At 38.5% G+C, this 20,968-nt stretch overlaps 1 protein-coding gene across 8 annotated transcripts in view; it reads left to right on the top strand.

The window, feature by feature from the left end:
* The window catches only part of col18a1a (collagen type XVIII alpha 1 chain a), an 87,732-nt gene that overhangs the window by 32,706 nt on the left and 34,058 nt on the right, over positions 1–20,968 (top strand). For 5 of the 8 annotated variants that reach the window (XM_053496603.1, XM_053496598.1, XM_053496602.1 and 2 more), the window contains exon 1: positions 12,630–13,273. The exons of 2 other annotated variants lie outside the window; for them this stretch is intronic. In XM_053496603.1, coding sequence (XP_053352578.1) covers positions 12,700–13,273 — 574 coding nt within the window. In that variant the 5' untranslated portion in view covers positions 12,630–12,699. Of the gene's footprint in view, positions 1–12,629; positions 13,274–13,561; positions 13,838–20,968 lie in introns of those variants that run through there. One more of the 8 variants, XM_053496601.1, reaches the window with a different exon arrangement.

The following is a 20,968-nucleotide window of genomic DNA, read 5'->3' as shown; positions in this document are numbered from 1 at the left end:
ACATTTTTCATGAGGTGAGAATATACCTTGGACGAGTTTCCATGGACAAGCACAGCCACAGCTAGGGTGTGCCAAGTAGGCAAAGTAGTTGCCAAATAACCTATTTTTAAGGAGATGACAACACACACACACACACACAAAAAAAAAAAAACAGAGGAAACCTGGAGACATGTCGAGAGCATGCAAAGCAGGCAAAGGTTCAGAGTCGTTCCTCAGTCATACAGTTTTCCTGTAAGTTATAATGTAGTTACTGAACAATACATGGCTGTTAATGAATAACGTGTTATAAAATGAATAACTGAATAAACAAAGTCTTGTGCAGTATTTCCTAGCTATTGCACAGACAATGATAACAAATCACTTGAACCTGATTAACTCGCCCACCGTGCATGCTGTATTTGTCTCCAGTGTTGAAATGGATAAAAGCAGGTTGTCATTGACACCAGGGGGAGACATTTACTCACAGTGCAGCGTACTGCTGTAGGTCAGGATTGAAGTTGGATTTGCAGTGCTTGGGGCATGTTGAAAGAGACATTGATCTGTGTTTAGCTAGCTTTCTATTATATTGTGCAATAATTCACAACAGGCATTGTTCTGCTTTCAAAAGGCAGAACATGATGTTTTTTCTAGCATCTGGCAGTAGTTTGTATTGGCATTTACAATGAAGCCTTGTGTGCTTTCAGGATGTGTTTGTCGTATCTACAGTAAATATGTTTAAACCCTGGCAATGACAATATTGAACGGCTTATCTAATACTGGCTAATCATAATTAGGGTTCTTCTAAATCTGTTTGCATTTAGTCATTTTACACTCTTTAGGAAAAACTGTGAAGGAAAAGCATATGCAAAGGTTTTAGTAGTGGTGCTTCTTTTTATTATACACATTTAACTGACGACCAGAATATTTAACTACACAGTATCATCAGATGACATTTATTTTACAGTTAAAGCGGTTCTCTGCAGTTTAGGATTTGGGGTTCTTCAGGGATTAGAAGATTAGGAGTTCAAATCTCATGTCCGTGCAAGAGCCAGTTATTTTAGCAAGGCACCTAACCAACTATGCACTTAGATTGAATTGTTTTGATTGACAGATGAAAAAGAATTTATTTGTCACATATACATTACAGGGCAGTGAAATTCTACTCTTTGCACATCTCAGCCTGTTACGGGTCAGACATGACATCTGAGGTCAGACATGACACATCACCCAACAGTGGCAGCTTGACAGTGCTGGTCTTGCAAAGAATCCCCAAGCTTCTTATAGGTAACCCAGAGTAATTTATGAGACAGAATATATCTGTAGACTTTTAAATTCACTCTGATTTAATCATCAGTAAAGGTTTTTAAGGCTGTTCCAGAGGCACTCATACAAAGTCCAAGACATGACACTACCGCTACTGTGCTTGACTGATGAGCTCAAATGTTTTGGATCATAAGCAGATTCTTTCTTTCTCCATACTTTGGCCTTTACTCACATTGGTAGAGGTTAATCTTTGTTCCAGAACAACTGGGGTTAGACATGACACAGCTTAGCAGTGCTAGTCTTTTGAACCCCAAAATTCTTTTGTAAGACACAATATTTCTGTAGACTTTTAAATTCACTTTTCTACTATCATGAGTTACATCATCTATAAAGATTTTTGAGGCTGTTCCAGAGGCACTCGTGCAACGTCCAAGACATGACACTACCTCTACTGTGCTTGACCGATGAGCTCAAATGTTTTGGATCATGAGCAGATCCTTTTCTTCTCCATACTTTGGCCTTTTAATTACATTGCTAGAGGTTACTCTTTGTTCGAGAACATCTGGGGACGGACACGACATAGTGATCTCTGCTCAAGGGCCCAACAGTGGCAGCTTGGAAGTGCTAGAACTTCTTTTCAGGAACCCAGAGCCTTAACAGTTGAGCCACAACAGGCCAGTCGTTTGGAATAAAAGTGACTAAAGCTTTGTAAAGGCGACATTTATGTGTTGATGGCTTTAAGAGTCTGTTAGGTTTTGCTTTAACTCTGCTGCATCTGAGGTAATAATGTACAGTAGGCATGGTTGACTAAAACATTCCAAGTTCTCCCAGATTAATTCCTTTGTTGCGGTTTAAGTCATTGTTTTGCTGCCAATTAGATTTACATGCATTCTCTGTCATTTGTAAGACATACTGTTGCTGTAGACTTTTAAATTCACTTTTCTACTATCATGAGTTACATCATCTATACAGATTTTTGAGGCTGTTCCAGAGGCACTGGTGCAAGACATGACACTACCTCTACTGTGCTTGACCGATGAGCTCAAATGTTTTGGATCATGAGCAAATCCTTTTAATCACTTTGATCACAGTGTTTCTTTTATCAACTGCTGTAGTTTTAATTTGCGAAACTATTTGCTGTCTGGTTGTTCTTTTCCAAGATTTTCTTAAATAGTTGGTTTGTCTATGCCAAGTGCTTGTTTAATGGATGCGAGAGATTCTCAGTTTAAATGGCTTACTTTCCTCCCATGGACAGCTCTCTGGTCTTCATTTTGGTTTAACCTTTTTTTTTTTTTTTACCAAAATTTACAATAGATATTCAGAACTATTAATTATTTAAGATACCCATAAAAGCACACTTGGGCAACAGTTGTTGTCCCAAATGTTTTTTAATCAGTGAATCTGAATTCAGATATTTCTAATGTTTCAATTGAAAATGTTGGGAAAAGAAATCTGGAATGAAATAATCATTTCATCTTAAACCCCAAGCTCCTCAGTGTATACAGTAACATTATATACTCTAAAGAGTTGTCCTTTCTGTTCCAGTACCTTCAGAGGTGATTGTATGATATTTAGCACGTTTTTGTATTTGGTGTTATTATGCACGTCTAAGAAGGAATGCACACCCTCTGGGCTCTTCACTCACCAGAGCTGGGGCCATCACCACAGGATGTGTTTCAGGCCACCGCATTCACTTATAGCCTTCAGTCATGCACACACACACACACACACACACACACACACACATACCCCAGTGTCTCAGTGTCTCACGGTGAAGTGCTCCACTGCAGTCCAGAGTGACTCTCCTCTGTTCAGGCATGCCTCCTCGCACAACCCTGCACCAGGTTCCATTAAAAGAGGTATAAAAAAGTCTTAACATTTAAAGTAACTCTTGGCTGATTTCTGAGAAAGTCTTGAAAGATGAACGAGCTTGACTGAATTTAGGAGTCCATTAGTTTTAGAGATTCACAAAGCATTTCAGCTCATACACCTGTAACGATACGGTTCATTTATACTTCTGTATTAAAGCAGGTTTGGGTCTTGGCATCACGCGGAACATTTTCTCCTCACCTCTTAAGAGCAGAAAGGAAAACCTAAATAGTTCAACTCAACCACGGACTGGACAGTTGTCACAAAATGACAGATTTTGAAACCACTGCACTGTTGTGTAACTAATGACAGGATTCAGCATGTCTGTATATAGGAGCTAAACATGTCTGGATATAGGATCTTGTCATATAAACGTGAGGGAGCCTCACTTTACTGTATATACAGTACACTGTGTGTATTTTTTTAAAGAGATATACTGTACATTGTGAAGATCAGCAGAGCAAAAGGGCATCCTGTGCTCCTGCTTCTCGTTTCTCAACACTCTGACTTCTCTCACTGCAAAAAGAAAAACGTAAATAAGGTTTAGGATGTAGAGTTGAGTGTTATAAATAATTAATTAATCATTATTATATGATGTCATATGAGTAAGAGTGCAGTCATACTTTAAGCAGTAATGCTTTGAATCAGCCCGACCTAATCGTAGTTATGCTTTCTGCAGCAGCTCCATGACACCCACAACTCTTACATCATATCCCAGAAATTCAGCGAGCGAGAGAGTTGGACTTTTAGTTTGTCAATCAAGTGTCATGCACTTTCTTAGTCATTTTTACTCAAATCTTAATTTAATTTAATATAACACAAGCAAAGGGCGGCACGGTGGTGTAGCGGTTAGCACTGTCGCCTTGCACCTCTGGGGTCCGGGTCCTGTCCAAGCTCGATTCCCGTCTCTGTGTGCATGGAGTTTGCATGTTCTCCCCATGCTTAGTGGGTTTCCACCTTGTACTCTGGTTTCTTCCCACAGTCCAAAGACATGTAGATTAGGCAAATAGGCATTCCCAAACTGCCCATAGTGTGTGAATGAGTGTGTGTTTGCCCTAAGCCTCCTGGGATAGGCTCCCGGTCCTCGTGACCCTGAATACAGGATAAAGCGGTATAGAAGATGAGTAAGTGAGTGAGCAGTATAGAGTAACATAGATTGACATATCCTTTTTTTTTCAGTACAAAATTGCCAATATGATGAACTGAATTTTACCCAACTACCCAAACATGACTGCGCAGAATAAAATGGGCAAAGTAATGGCACAGATACACATGATCATGTGTTGTTATTGTTGTTTTTGGTTGTTTCTATGACCAAAAAAAACCATGATAAGCTCATTTTGGAAGTTCTACATTTTTGCGATGTCATTCCGATATTCTGGAAGCGGTAAAATTTACATATTATAGAAGTAAAAATACCCAACTGACATACCCAAAAACACAAATACACAGTTTGAGGTCTGAAGCCTTCCCATTACCACACACCGCCAAGGCTTCTATACAGTATAAGCACATCCATTTTTTAAATCTATCTTCCTTGACCTTCGTGTTGTTGCCGGGACGAATCTGTGCCTCTTGGGTTGTAAGGGTTAAAGGTGCAGCCAATGTAACTGGCTTTGCTTGTTGCTTTACCTTTTCATATAATTCCTAAATTAAATTTCCTATAATTATATTCATAGAAAATGTATGATTCGGAAAAATTTGCCACTAACTCTGCTTTTGGAATAATTTCATTTGCTGGAAAAAACATGAAACATGACAAACATGGAAGAGTTGAGTGATACACAGAATGAAGGTACATTTATAGTAAATACCAGCAGACTTGGAACACCGCTCCAATCCCGATCATCGACTTACTGTTGGAAAATTAATCATTTACCCTTTTAGATTTAAATTTTTTTTTGCAGATTGACTGTTTTTATGGATAATGGCCCAATTCTTTCTGTCACTTCCTGGACTTACATTTCTTTAAAATTAAACAGATTTGCACGTGCTTACAGTTTAGATTTCAGCGAAAGCATTTTGGCACGTATTCAGAGAATGCAGCATCTGTTATCAACACATCATCGGAATAAGGATTAAGAGAAAGAATTTGCAGGTGTTCCAGATGTAGTTTACCATAAACTGGGGCTATTTTCATAATGAGAAAAAGTAAACACATCAACATAGATCCTAGTAGTGTTGCATGGTATACTGGTAATATTAAAGTATTGTATTACTAGAATTTCGAAAACGGTACTATACCAGGATTTTGAAATAATCGATTAGCATCCGGCTAATCACAATTTATGTTTTTAAGCTTAGTGCTGACAGTGGAGACGTGTGTGACGTAGCGGGACATAAAAATGTTATCCTTGAAACAGAACCAGATGTGACTAGACCTGTGTCATCGATTATTTTTACAGCCTTAGGTGAATGAATTAGACATGGAAAAAAAAGTTTTATGGTTTCCCATTGATCTGTATTACTTGAAAGTTTAAAAATTCATAAAAAATGTACAAAAAAATAAAAACGGACATGGTTTGCAATATTGACTCCCAGGAACAATTACACATAATTACACATATAACCGTATTGTGCCTCTTAAAACCCAGGGTTAGTCATCGCAACTCCTAAAAAAAAAGTGTTTTTATTTCTAAAATTTTACTTTTTTCATTGAACAGAAATAAAATAACGAATTGTATGATTCCACTATAATATGCTACTTTCTTCTTATAAAAAACAGAACTTTAACTTGAAAATAATCTGACACTATGACATGACCAAGTCCTAGATTTTGATATATCTAATTAGTCTCATCAGAGTGTTTTTTTAAGTATGGTATTTCTTAAACTCTCTGCTATGCTAAATCACCTGAATCTTTTTTAACCTATTTTTTATTTACCCATTTTGTCTAGTGCCTCTGGCTCAGAGGGAATTCATTAAAAAGTATCAAAATTTAAGACTGTATTGCTATAAATAAAAAGAAATGATGCTATCATGACAACATTAAAGAAAAAACAAAAAATGATGGTATCATGACAACACTGGTCCCTATGCGTCTGTTCTACCAGGTCATCTCTGCCTGTAGTGCTTAGCATCTCAATGTCCCCCATCTAGCTGCTTGTCCCTGCAGGAGGGCAGACAAAAAGCCCTGGACAAAAGGCAGCTGGCCTCAGGGAGACATGCCCTGCATGCCATGCTATTGTCAGCATTTCTATTGAACGTTTAAATGAAGGTTCTTAGGGTCTCCCCCCCACCCGAGACAGGACTCCTCCTTTTTATACCTCCTTCTGTTCTCTTACTGTACACACATTGAGACCTTTGACCTGAAACAGCGAAGGAGATCTTCAGGAACAGGATCACACAGATAAACACATGTGAGATGCCGAACTTTCTGTGTGTAACAGTATCCAGAGTCTGTCATAAGAGCCTGGGAACTGTCCATGTATGTTCATAGCTCAGAAGCTCAACAAGGTGTTGCAAAAGTGTTTAAGGAAATGCCCTCTCTATTCAGAATTTTTCAGTTTTAATGTGTGAGTTTAAAAAGAAAAAAGAAAACCTTCCACACCTTGGGCAGTTGAGCCAGTGGTTAGATACAAGATGATCCTGGATGATCATTTGTTCATGAAACTGCAGGCTTTTTTCTTATCAAGCATTAATTAACACCGTTAATTAACACCAAAGCAACTTTTAGCACAACCTCTCAATTTGGCATGTGCTCAATAAACATATACAGGTTGATATACTGTATAGACTCCCTGAAGACCTACAGTACCTCCTGCTGCTGTTGATGGTTGCACATGAATACCCCAAAGATTAACTTTATTTCCCCCAATACCAATCCTTCATCAGTCAATAAACTCACATTGATGCTGTAAACCTGAACTGCTATGATCATAAAGATGGTCTTGTGCTTTATTCCCAAATGAGTCTTGTTCAAACCATGTTTCAAACCAGATATCTTCCACATGACGTCTCATGGAGTCTTTTCTTTACCACTGTCACCTCTGGTTTGCAGATTTCTGTAAAGTGACAGCATATATTGTTAAAAGTAGGTTATACATAATATTGCATTAAATGTTCTTTCCATGATTCATCAAATAATATAACATCTTATTTTTGTATCACTTCCTAACATTCGTAACATGCATTCATGATAGCTTTATTTATCTGTAAAAAATATATTTGTCCTCAAACTAAGCCCTCATTTTTTCCACAAGTATCTCGTCCAACACTGCTGAGATCTGATGAACAAGTGGACACATTGTGTGCACATTGTGCAGCAGTTTTGCAAGTGACATGTTCTCTTTCACCTTTGATCTGTTACTATCCCAATGTGCTTGTTTATGGGCAGCCTGTAAATGGCTAAGATTTGCCTGATGTTCTGAAGTTTGAGGAATGTCCCAGGCTTTCAGAAGTTTTGTTTTGGGTGTGTATCGCCTAGGCACTTCTAATGAAGCATAATCTTCACTTTACTGTCGGAGTTCCTGGTGCATTCGGATCTACAGTAATATGGCCTTTTAGTTAAAAGCTGAAGCTGTGGTGGTCGAGGTACGAAGAGAAGGGGAGGAAACTTTACTTTTTACTGTACATCAACAGTTTGGAATCAGCTTGATCTTGATATATGGAAATTGCTGTAGAACAATAGCTTTTTTTTAAGAGGGAGAAAAAATGTTTGTTTTTTTTACCTTATCACGTGTAGAGTTTAGGAAGTTGTGACGATATATATCTGCTGTGTTGCATTCCCCTGGGACCTCTTTAGTTCTTACGCCTGATTGCTTTAGTGCTAGAAATAATACATTTCACATAGGAACAACTGCCCGGTTACGTCCGGGTCACCAGGTCTATAGTTTCCTAATGGTTTAGTAAAGCAAAATTCAGTGGAGTTTCACCCCATGCACAGACTTTTCTCTGATTGCAGCTAATTACCAGGCCTAGGGATGTTGTTTTTGCTGAGAGCTTGCATAAGCTCAGACAGGCTGGGTCACACATTCTGGAGGAGTAACATAAAGACCTTTAGCTGACGGGTTCCTTTGCTATAACATATGGAAACATGATCTGCGACACAGACATTATAGAACTCATTAAACTTTTTTTTTTTAAGAAAGGATTTGTAGTGTACAGTTGAAAGCTGGGCTAAAAGCAATAAATACATTTCTGGATATTTGTTTAGATCTTAAACACTCCTGAGACACAAAACCTTCACCATTTTATTTGTAAATTTTGATGAATTTTTATTTTTTAAAGTAATTCAGATCAATGGAAAACCATGAATCCTTTTTTTCCATGTTTGTCCTGTCTGATTCATTCACCTGAGGCTGTAAAAATAAGCTATGATACAGGTCTAGTCACATCTGGTTTTGTTTTAAGGATAACATGGAAGCTTCAGATACTGTGACATCAGAAGCACAACATCCAGAGTTGTTATTATCTACAGTATGTTTGGACAAGTTTACTACATGCAGCCTGCGAATCCAGCAAATCAGTATGTGCAATGCAGAATGGTGTGCAGTAAGAATTATGCATTTCCTTAATGTTATCACTTCACCCACTTGTACCCATGTTGCAGTCTTAGTGTCAGTGTCACCTTGCTATTATTTCCTAACTATAGCCCAAGATCGTTGGAGTCAGTTTAGCCTCATGAAAGTAATACTTTCCAATAATTTCCCAGGAGAAAGTGTTTTATTCTGACACAAGGTTAAATTAGGACACAGACTCTGTAATTTATTTTCCCGATTTGTTAATTACTTGAAGGGATTTTAAACGCATAAGCTTTGCTGGGTAAATAAGGGGCTTCTGAATTCTAACCTTACAGCAAGTAATGATTCAACCTCTATCCTTGCTCTGTAAAATCTCTCTAATTTTCTGAAGGTGTTTGTTGCCTAGTCTGTATTTGTCTGAGCCATCATTCATATCCTTAATTATCAGTTATAACCCAGGTTGGAGCTCTGTACAGGATGCTGGGGTATGCAAAAGCACAGCATCATTACAGAAATTAAAGAGTGCATTGCGGCTCGGTGTAATTGCTGCACGTTTCTAGTTTGCCCGAGGGATATATTGGGACTTAATCCAAACTTATATCACATGATTTTTTTATGCCTCCGCTGTAGTCTTCAAACTTGTCGATCCTATCTATTGGTGAGAATTTGGGCTGCTGTTCAAATCCGAGCATATACAGTACAATCTTTTATACCTAGAGGCAATTTAGAACCCTCAGTCCATCTACTGGGATGTTTTTCAGGACAGTGTTAGGAAACCATGGAGAACAAACTAACACTTACCCAGAAAAAAAAAAAATCAGTTTGGACTCGACACAGACAGTAACTTGAGCTCAGGATCAAACCAGCTGTGAAGCAGCAACTATATGGGTTGGCCTACCATGCTGCCCCTGGTGTAAATTTGCTATAAAAAATGTTATGCCTTTGCAGCTGTGCAAAAGCAGTGGCATAAATGAGGGTATACAACAAGGATTAGGCATACTGTAAAAATGTTTGAGTAAAAAAAAAAATGCCTGGCATGACAATAACTCATACATGTCTCAGATTCTCAGTCATCCAGGTGAGGTTATCTCGACTTTAAGTCATGTCAACTGGACTTCTTTCTTGTTGGGTAGATACATTTCACTATTCATTCAAAAAGCTCCTTGGATCCAGTTGACGTGACTTCCAGATAACCTTCTGAAGTAGATTCTTGGATGAGTATTGCTTTAACAGGGTCTTACTTGTTGGTTAATTTGTAGAACTTTTATAGTTAGTTTGGAATTCCCTTATAACAGGAGGCAGCTTGATTTATGGCTTAGATCAAACAATAAAAGCATACAACATAATTAACGTTATCTTCTATATAACATAATGGAAATAAATGGATTGACATAATGGAAGATTCCTGTGCAGAGGAAGACCATTAGGGAATATCATATTGGCCGCTGGTAAAGTTCTCGCCCACTCACCCTACACAACAAATCTCTGCCATACAGTCTTAACATGTTCTAACATATTCACTGTTATTATCTTTTTACCAGCTCTGATACCATAACATTTAAAAATCCAATGATCATGCCAGAGTCTTTTATTTATTGCATGTAAGTCTGCCAAGAGGCTTTCTGGCTCATAGAACCTTTTCAGCACTTAAAGCTCTAAAAAAAAAAAGGCATGCAAAAAGAAAGGAAGGAAAAGAGGTTGGGGGTTAGTTGTGGAAGACGCACATGCATTGGAAACACCCAGTTTTTTTAGCACAGGAAGCTGCAGCTATGCCTGAACTTGACCATTGAACACACCAGAGAACGGCGTGTCCCAGTGACTGCAGTGAGCTGTGGGAAAGAGGTGGAGTGCTTGCTGAGAAAGGTCACAGAGAACAGGTCCTGTGAGGGACTCAACATATAGAGCATGGGGATTCCCATCCCTGGACATACCCGAGCCATGGAGTGATTTGTTCCATTTTCGCTCAAAGAACAAACCCTTTGTGAGTTGAGGTTATGAATGGTGGCGACTGTGTTATGGTTCATAAATTTCTCTTCCCGGGATAATGTGCGAGTAATACTCTTTTAAGCCCTCGGTCATGGTGACGCTAATTGGATGTCCTGCTGCATTTTTGGTCCTAAGCACTCGTGTTTACTGCTACTACCAATAATAATAATAATGATAATAATCATACATAAGTTGGTGGATAATTATATAAATTGTACAATCAAGGAAACATTATTATTTGATTACTTAAATGGTTAACCAGACATACCACAACCGTACCAGCTGCAGCAGGATGGTAGATTTTTATTACATTTCATTTCCTCCATAAGGTTCAAAGCAGGTTTTATAGAATGGACACTATTAAAAAATCTAAAACTGTAAAACTTTTTTTTTTTAATTGCTGTATCCCTATGTAAGTACCATTGGCATATTTTCTGTAACTTTAACCGTTGCCCTTCCCTCAATAGCCATTTGTTATTCTGCTTGAGACCCACTAGTGTTTTTGACTGGCTCTGGCATGAGGGATAAATGCTGTTTAACATTTGTTCATGTCATTCCCATATTATTCCCCTTGGACTCCCTACTTTTTTTTTTTACCATGTTTCCTGGCTAAATGCTTGTGAAGGGGATGGGTAAAGAATCGCAGTTGCTCCTTGAGAGTCAAGGCGGGTCAAGTATCTTGTGCGTAGGTTTGCTCCACATAGTCACATTGTTTCTTCCTCTAGCTTCATTTCAAATAGAGTGGGTGATACAGGAGTCAAAGGCTTCTAGTGTTCTTCACCTTTTTTCCAGTTATAATCAGCATGATTGCTTCTAAACCAGATTTTGGCTACTTTTTGTGTGTGTTTGCTTAATAGGTTAATAGATTGTAGAGGATTAAATATTAGACAAAAGGACTTCTACCATCCACATATTAAGTAGGTACCATAAATGCCTGACTTTATAAGGTAATATGAGGCAAAAAAATATGTAGATGTAAAAATGTTACCATTCTTTTAAGGACACTTTTACGTTGTTATATTATGGTTAGTTAAACTCTCGCGAATGCTGGAAATGCTTGCTTTTGAAAGAATTTCCCTTCCCATGTGCTGTCATTCTGACATTGGATGGTCTCTGTTGTCAGAAGGATGATATAGTGGTGAAAGCCATGAGCAACCATGCATGTACACTTCTGATGATTCTTTGCATAAGTTTCATTCCTCTATAAGCAAATACCACAACTAGTTGTTTGTCTTGTAGTAATTCTGGGGCTCACACCTCCCGTTAATATGTGTCCTGTCACCAGATCTTATAGACTTGTCTGTACCAGTCAGAACAAGAGTGTGTGTCCTGGATCAGTGTTTAACTACTCCCTACATGGAATGGAGAGTTGGGGGTGGAAAAATAATTGCAAGGTAGAGCCAAAGAGCACAATTTACCACGTGCAATGACCAGAAAGCAAGAAACTGAAAGGTAGATGAAAATATGTCTTGCAGTGTTAGAGGTAAGAAATTAAACCAGGAATTCTCATCTGTCCTGATACATACTGTATGAGTGATGTACCCAGTTATTACTTAGGAATTAATAAGGGGAATGGGAGAGGAATGGAGTACACTCTAATAAATTTTATTTAGACAGAGTCATTTTCTTTGCTCTATACCGCCCAAATATTTGAGAACCCAGGCATACAATTCTGAAATAATTTATTCTTAAGAGTCCTTAAAAGTTTTAGGGCTAATTTTGCACAGTCCGTTTAAACTGGAACAGGGTAGTTTGTGGAATCTCTGTGCCCCTTTAACGACTGGAAAAGTAAAAAAAAAAAAATACAAAAATCTATCAGAGAGGCATTTGTCCCAGTCTCTCAAATCACCAGCACTTACAAAAGGAAGCCTCAGGCATTTTTTGGGCAAGATTATCTATCAGCAGACACACTGTATCACTAGAGAGACAAAAGAAGAAGGAGGAGCTGTGGGAGGAAAGGTCCCAGGCTTTGCCCAATAAGGAATCAGCCCCCCTACACACTGAATAGTTTACTCCTCCTCTGGAGTTTTCTCTGCCTGCTTTGAGGGGCTGAGTGGTTGGACTCCAGGGTGAGTAAGTGTGGATTACTGACCGTGGGCATGCCTGCTGCAAGACCCTGAATAAGCTGCTAAAAGATCAGATGTTAAACAAGATGCCTTCGCTTGGACTGTGGCTTGGTGTGCTGGTAGGACTGTGCATTGGGCACTCGCAAGGATGGCTTTGGTTCAATAGCCCAAAGGACGACAGCAAGAGCACTCAGACACCAGCCTATTTTACTACTTTAGGCACAACTTTTCCAACAAGTGTACCTGCAACAGAATCCCTGAGGACAGAAGGCACATCTGCTTCAGGTGTGGATGTCCTTACTAAGGGTGAGGAGATGAGGCAATCTAGAGCTGGATCAGCCGGGAATGAGCAGTCAAAAGCAGAGGTAGAGCATGGTTCTGGGTTAGAGTCTGACTCTGGATCTGGATCATGGTCTCTTTCTGGGACTGTTGTTGAACCTGAATCCGGGCCTACACCTGCCACTTTGTCTGCTTTGCTGGAAAAACAGGAACTTAACACTGTTCAAATCAATTTGTCTACTGTTGGGGATACTTTTCATGTTCTTGCAGAGGATACTAAGCTGCAGATGAATCTGACCAAAGCGGATGTCTCCCAAATGGATGAACACATTGCCAAGGCTGCTGGTTCCCCTGGTGACCCCATTACGAGTCAGTTTAACATAAGCATAAACATTTCTTCTGAAAGTGTCAGCAGTGGTAGAAACACATTAAATAGCAATAGCTCTAATTGGCATGCTGATCCTAATAACACGACACAGTATTCTCATGAATACTCTGTCTCCAATGGTTCACTAACTGTAGAAAGCGATGATTCTTTCTTTGCTAGCGAGACACCTGCCACTGAATCCCCACGCTGTGTGCTGGTTGATTCTGATTTGCCATTTTGTCATGGTCTGAAAAAAGGTAGTTTTACAGTGCCAAACTTTTTTAACCAGAGCAGTGTGGAGGATGTGCAGGCGCTTTTGGGTGAGTGGGCTTTTTTCATTCAGTCAGACTGCCACCATGCAGTGGAGAGGTTTTTCTGTTTGCTGGCAATGCCACGCTGCGGGGTGCCAGGCCTGTCCCCACAGATGCCATGCCGCAGCTTCTGCGAGCTCCTGATCGACAGCTGCTGGACAGTCCTGCAGGACAGACGTTTCCCAGTGGAATGCAGCTCACTCCCTGAGGAGAGTGATGATGGCAAACAGTGCTTGTCCGTTAGTACCCAGAAAGGTAAAGGCGGGTTAGAATGCCATCTCTTTTTCAGCCCATTGAAGAGATGCATTCTGAACCAGTGGCCACCTGTTTGTGGGTCGTGCCATTACCTGTTTTAAGGCGTTTATTTTGTTTAATTGTCTTAGTTGGTTTGCATGCTTGAGTGCTATGTGGTCTTGAGACAGATGTAAGTGCATGGTGGTGTGGGCGTGGATTGGGAGAGAGATGACAACAGGGCGCTCTGTGCTTTAATTCATTTTGCACATTCACTTCATGGTGTTTTCACTATGCATGGCACAGCCCTACTAAACCTTTGCATGTCCTGGTTAATTTTTTTGTCTTTATATGTGACCATGTCTGTAGTGAAATTTATTTTATAATGTCATTACAGCTAGTTTAATTATCCCTTAGAATAACTCTGGATACTTTCATGTTAATAACTTTTAATTAGGTCATCTTTAATAAAAACATGCATTTGCAAATAATGACGATTACGCTCATAGGGTGGGAAATGCTATACCCTATACCATGTGTTTCATGTAGTAATTGGGTGTTTAACTAGTTGCAATGTTGGAATGTCTGTCCAGCAGGGCCATGGGGTACAGGCATTCCTGAAAAAAACAAGTGTGACTAAAGGGCATGTGAAACAGTATCGTCAGTCAGTGTACTGGAACATTGTTTTCCATAGCATTATGCATGGGTATTATGCATTATGCATGGATATTATGCAGCTCTCAGGCAATAGTTAAATATTTCAAGTTTTTAAAAAGAAGGCTTTTGAGTTTTTCGAAATGTTCATGTGATCCTACCTTAGCTTGTTTTGTAAAGCCTTTAGGAGCTAGATGTCACAGATCTGTAATTAAAATGGTCATGCTGAATTTTTTCACATCTTTTCATTTCAATTTTTCCTCCAGTCATGAGTCTTGTGATCATGATCTGCCTTTCTTCTGCAAAGGGTGCACAAAGGATCAGTTGAATTTATAGGACTTGAGAGTTTACTATTGAGAAAATGACCCGAAGATGGCTTGTTGTGACATTCTGGTGCAAAATGGCTTCTCATTGTGCTTATTATTTTAGACACAGTAAGTGTAGTTCTCCTAAAGAGTGCACACAGCAATAATGTTCTTTATTGGACATCTTTGGCTAATTCATTTAGAGCTGAGATGGAGGGAATGCATTCTGAGTCTTGTTCAGGGAACCCACATTTTACTGCAGTGTTGCTGTAAATCTGTGCTTCTTCAACAGTGCATGACAGGTGGATGTTCCACAGAGTGGTGTAAAAAAAAAACAGTATCTGAAGTGTTCCTACAGAGACTGAGCATCTGGTATCGCTCTTTCAGAATCAGGACAAGTGAAACCAGCAGCAGTCTCAATGTTCAGGGGACAATGGCAAGACTCAGGCTGTAGAAGGGAAGTTTTTTAATGCGACCAGCATGCTGAACACTAGAAAAGGGGTCTGGAAAACCTTCTTGGTGGTCCGCGGAAAAGTGTGGTTAGGATTTAGATGGCAAGGCACAAAATGATATAATGGAATTTCATTCTTTTTTTCTTTTAAGGATTGTGCTTGTGACGAATGAAGTGAATTCTGCACATAATTTATGGAACTGTGTTATTCATGGTACAAAGATATAATATATATATATATATATATATATATATATATATAGGAACACTGTTCAGTTTTGCAAATGTTATTAATCCTACAAAGGGAAGGTTCTGGGGGTGAGTTTGAACGCTATAGCTAGAGTCAAGAAGCCTTCAATTCCATTTCCTTTGGTAGCCTTTACTTAGTCACATCCCTGTCACATGTATACCCATGTCTGGATTTGACCCTTTACCTCCATATTTCCCAGCACACTTGAATACATCAGTCGTTCTTGTCTCTCACACCCTGTCCCATGCTTACAGGCAGTCCTAATAAAGAGTCTACTTGTTCACACTTTATGGCTCTCAATGGTTAATATATCAGACACGTCCTGCTATCTGTACTGGCTGCATCATGGTATGTGGGATCTATTATTTCATGCCAGTTTATCAATGCCTTCCTGTCAGCCACTAGAGGTGGCTTTTTATGGGATGTATCTCAATATGTGTTGTTTTTTAAGATGCCGAAGCAGTGGAGATTTTACACAGATCTTTTTTGGTGTTGTTTGAACAAATGATCATGCATACAGTGTGAAATAATGCAGATTTTTCCTATTCCACTTACGATGATCCTCACACTATAGTCAATTTGTTAGCTTTATCATCATGCAGTCATATATTGGAGTACATGGAATGAAACATCTCCACGTATTAACTTAAGAACACATTAAACAGATGACTTTTAAACAAGTACAACTACAGATGTGGGGCGTGGTGGGAGACTTTTATTTATTTATTTTTTTTTAAATAAGCTTGCCAGAAAGAGCACATGGTTAAGGCAGATAGCAGTTTTCCTTCAGGCTTTGAGAACCCACTCTGCCTTTCATTATCCATGCAGAACTTACAAATGTTAATATAGACAGTAATTGCTTTTAGCACTAGGCGGCACGATGGCGTTGTGGTTAGCACCTCCAGGGTCAAGGGTTCAAGTCCTGCCTAAGATTTGTGTCTGTGGAGTTTGCATGTTCTCCCTGTGCTTGGTGGGTTTCCTCTTACAGTCCAAGGACACACCGATTAGGCTAATTGGTGTTTCCAAATTGACTGTAATGTGTATTTTGTTGGATTGGCACCCTGTCTAGGGTGTACCCTACCAAGTGCCCTGAGTCCCCTGAGATAGGCTCCAGGCCTTCCATGATCCTGTACAGCACGAGCAGGATTGAGAATGAGAAAGGAGCACTTAGTTTTACAATGTGTAGCTTATTGATTGATGTTTTGTTTATATAAATAATTAATTCCTTTTATCTTTTAAAGGCATTGAGTCCTCATTTTCAGACTACCAGACCCAAGTCGAATTTGTTGGCTGAGAAACATTGCTTATGACATGATGTTGAATGGTCCAGATGAGAAGCAGTGAGTCACCGGAAAGGAGAAATATTTGCAACTGTGACTGCTAAGATGATGTGTTGATAATCGATTGTATAGCACAGCTGACGTGTGGGAAGCAGTGGCTAAGTGATTACGCCTCTAAGTTGGTATTCAGAAAATGGCTGCCTGAGAGCAGCTGTTGGCCTTGAGTGTTCAGCTGCTTATCATGGATTGTATTTCTCTTCATTGTAAGTAACTTCAGTGAAAAGTATCTACTAAATGTAAAAAATGTTAATCTCTTGAAGATGGATGAAGTGCGGTCAGGAAGAGGATTTCCTTTTTCTCAGCAAAGTCTGGGAACATTTTCTCCTGTTATATTTTTCTTGGTGTTTTTCTGTACTCTTCCTTGGTGGGCAGAATGTGTTTGCTGGAACTTGACAGTGTTTGGTGACCACAGGTCTCGGTGTTGACTCACTATCCAGATGTTTAGCCAGAGGCAGTTGACCCATAATTGGGTGGAGTTTCTTACGAAATTGACCAGAGTCATGTTATAGCACTTAATATATTCTTATAAGTTGTTGATCTCAGGATACTTGTGGGAAATGACATTAACGATTTAGAGTCTTAAATTAATCGATTTCAAAGTAGCACATGCACACCATCAGCTGAATAAATTTAGATCCCAAAAACTTCATGTTTTGAAAGATTGCTAAGTTTTTGTTTAGGAAAATGTGTGCAATCAAACACAGTACTGTATGTCTCTGATTTTGGCCATGAGCTCATTTGTTGATTTCTATGGGGAAACTCCAAGCAGGACCAGCTACTTTCTCCATTACTTACTCTTTCAGTGACAATGGTCTAAAGATTTATATGAATGAGAGACATTTGGTTTGTTGTCAGTTTTATGGATGACAGAGGCATGCAGATTTACTGCTTTTTTTCAACTCGAAGCTAGAACATGTTTGAAAGCCAAGATGTTTATATAGTCTAGGAAGTAAGAAGTCATGTTCTTATGTGGCTTTTTTGGTGAGACTTTGCAATTGGCTGATTGAGCGTTCTTTTCATCAAATGGAACCAAACAATAAAACAGTCAGTCGTATAGTACTGTAGATCACATCTTATCACAGTTTCCTTACAATTAGTTTTATAAAAGCAAATACAATTTTGTACATGGTGAAAGATTGATCAGATTCTTATAGCAACATTTTTGTTGCAAAAAAATAAATAAATAAATAGTTTGTTAGACAATTGTGTGTTCATCATATTCTGTTCTATGTCTCTACTTTGCCAGTAGGGGTATAACAGTACTGCTTTTGTTTTATTATGAATTCAAACATGGCCAAATTGGCCATACTGAACACATATGAAGAATGCACAAAAAGGCAAATACCTTAAGTAAGGAACCTACCTACGCCTACGTCTAGATATCTAAATGCCAAGTTCTTTAAAGAATAATGATTATCTATAGCAACAAGTGCAAACAGTGGTTCTTTTACATCCATTAAGGAAAATGCTTAAAGGATATTTTAAATGATTATTGTTTGCACTATTTACTAATGATGGTGGCGCTGTTACAATATTTGCTCAACTTAGCCATCACAACAAAAGTCAACTTGGGATTGTTCTTTTTTACAAGGTGACATTAAATCAACATGGCCCGCAGAGCATAAGAAATAAACAAAGTCAAAAACATACATTACTCATGCCGAGCATGTTGGCAAACATAGCAGCATCCAGTTTCCCCACTAATTCCCTAATTCTGACCGGAAAATGATTGCTTAGAATGGAATGCTGGATTGCATTTTAAATAAACTTAATCTAAAATAAATATAATCTTTTGCTCCAAGTCCTTGGCAATATGTTATTTGAATTTACCGATTTAATTAAGAAAATCGTCAAGGATCTTAAAGCTACAATGTATTCTGAACAAAGAATACTGTGCCAGATGGTCCAAATTTAAATGCAAGTACCGTTACCCTCCACTTGTACTTTTAGTGTTTTATAATAGACTAAATTGTTTAGATGGATGTAGTGTTCTGTACGTTTATTGTGTCTAGAAAACCAACCCAAACCATGCACAGATTTTGGCAACATGGGAAAGGTCTTTAGACTCTCTAAAGTGATGTTTTGACTGCATGGTTCATTGCCTTGTGATGGGGGAAGAAATAAACTTTTCTAAAAACCTTTCAAACTCTCTCCTTTTAGTGACCAGTATGAAAGAAGTCCAAAGCTTAGAGAGCCCTTTGCCATAGTAGACGTTCTGTATACTATGGTTGCATTCCCTTAATTTGAATGGGAATATTTACATAGTCTTTTTTCCCCCATCAACAAAGTGATTGTAAACCAAAAAGACACTCCCTTTCTGTTTCGTCAGTGCAAACAGAGTGAAATTGAGTGTAAGCTGAGACGCGTAAAGCCTGCAAGCGCTTTCTTTTAGAAGTCTGCTTTTTCTCTGCTTCACTGCCTTCGGTAACTAATTTAACTGTCAAAAATTTGTGAGAAGAGGGAAAACCCACGAGCATGAAGACATTCTCATTAAGTTGCTAATTTTTAACTCTTGATTAGTGCTGCACCTTTAGGGTTAACAGATCACTGTTTTGCATCCCTCTCGAGTGAAAGAGTGCCGTATGACTGCTCGGATTAGTCGAACGAGACTAAATTACACATTTGGCGTTTATTATTTTCTGAGTAAGTGACACTGATACACAGCTGTGGAGCAGAAAGAGTGCTACACCCTCTGTAAGCTTAGCACACATAAACAACTCATCCGCAATGAGTCAGTCCAGCGCACTAGGCAAAGAAGATTTAATTTCAGTTAATGTGGATAATTACCTGAAAGGTTGCAGATTGCTGGGAGTGTGACTTTCTGACATTACCATGCACTTATATCCTGTCATTTTGATTTTTTTTAATAAACCACTAGTGAATTATTATAACAGCTATTAATGCTACAAATACTAATCACATACAGTTTATTGATTATTGTTTTAACCGTTCCATAATTGATCATCAGTTTGATTAACCAAATGGTCTGCTGATTATTAATCAGTGTAACTGCATAGTTCAATGCTTTTTGGATAATTATTTCATCATAATTCTGTTAATCACAAATATATAAGTAGATTACAGTAGTTGTTGGTCAATAGAATTTTCCGGTTTTGCCCACCAACTGTGAAGGTTGTGTGCAACCTCCACAACTCCCGGAACGCGAGTGCTGCATAAGTAATTGGGGCCAAATTCCACAACCCTTGTTCTATGCAAAAAAAAAAAAAAAAAAAAGCATCCCAGAGTTCTGCTCTGCTGAGACTCATATAAAGCTTCTGCATTCGCACTGATGGAAATCATATCATGTCTATATCTTTTAATGTTACAGTGTATTTAGAACAAATTTAAGTTAGCCATACACAGCTGTGTTGTCAGCATGTACAGTTATTGGCATCATATGCAACGAACATTTCCCTACACAGCAGTTGCCCATATGCACAGAAAAATCATGTAACACGGTGTGTTTTAGAAATTTTTCAACAATTAAATTATTTTTAACAATTGACATTTTTTATAATCTATTACTTGAAATGCACAGGATATCGACTGATCACTAATTATAATCTATGATCGTTCCATCAATAATAGAGTCATTCCTTTCCAGATCAGTCAAAGACATGTTCTGTGTTGCATTCCCTTAGGCTCTTGGTCTTGATGAAAAAATGTTCATTTTGATAAATTACAGTACTTTAAAAAACAATGGAAAATAAATAAATATACTTGTGCCTATATAAGCAGTTATACGTATATTTACATGCAAGTAAAGCTCTTGCATTTTGAAATCTGTGCTGATTGTCCAAGCTCTCGTCTCTGTCTCGATGATGAATTGACGGTGCAGGACCTTCACAAACATTCCGACAGCAGCTGTGTGATTATTAGACAGATTACTTAACTGAGTTTATTAGTCTTAGTTTTGCTCTGAGAAGTCCAACAGCTTTTTGTGTGGGAAAATGATGCTTACCTTGGTGGGTTATAGACAGCTTCAGGCAGACTAAATGGCTCTAACTAAGTCAACTAAGACTAACTTTAAACTGGCTCGTAAGTTCCAAAGAAGGCAACATAGTTTTTTAATGTAAATCTTTTGTAGTACAGTACAACATAGTATTACGTTATGAACAAATAGATACATATTATGAACATTTTTTTCTCCAAGCA

This window comes from Clarias gariepinus, chromosome 5 (genome assembly GCF_024256425.1).
Source record: "Clarias gariepinus isolate MV-2021 ecotype Netherlands chromosome 5, CGAR_prim_01v2, whole genome shotgun sequence".
Lineage (NCBI taxonomy): Eukaryota > Metazoa > Chordata > Actinopteri > Siluriformes > Clariidae > Clarias > Clarias gariepinus.
The sequence above is the reverse complement of the archived record's forward strand: the minus strand, read 5'-3'. Positions and strand labels throughout refer to the sequence as shown.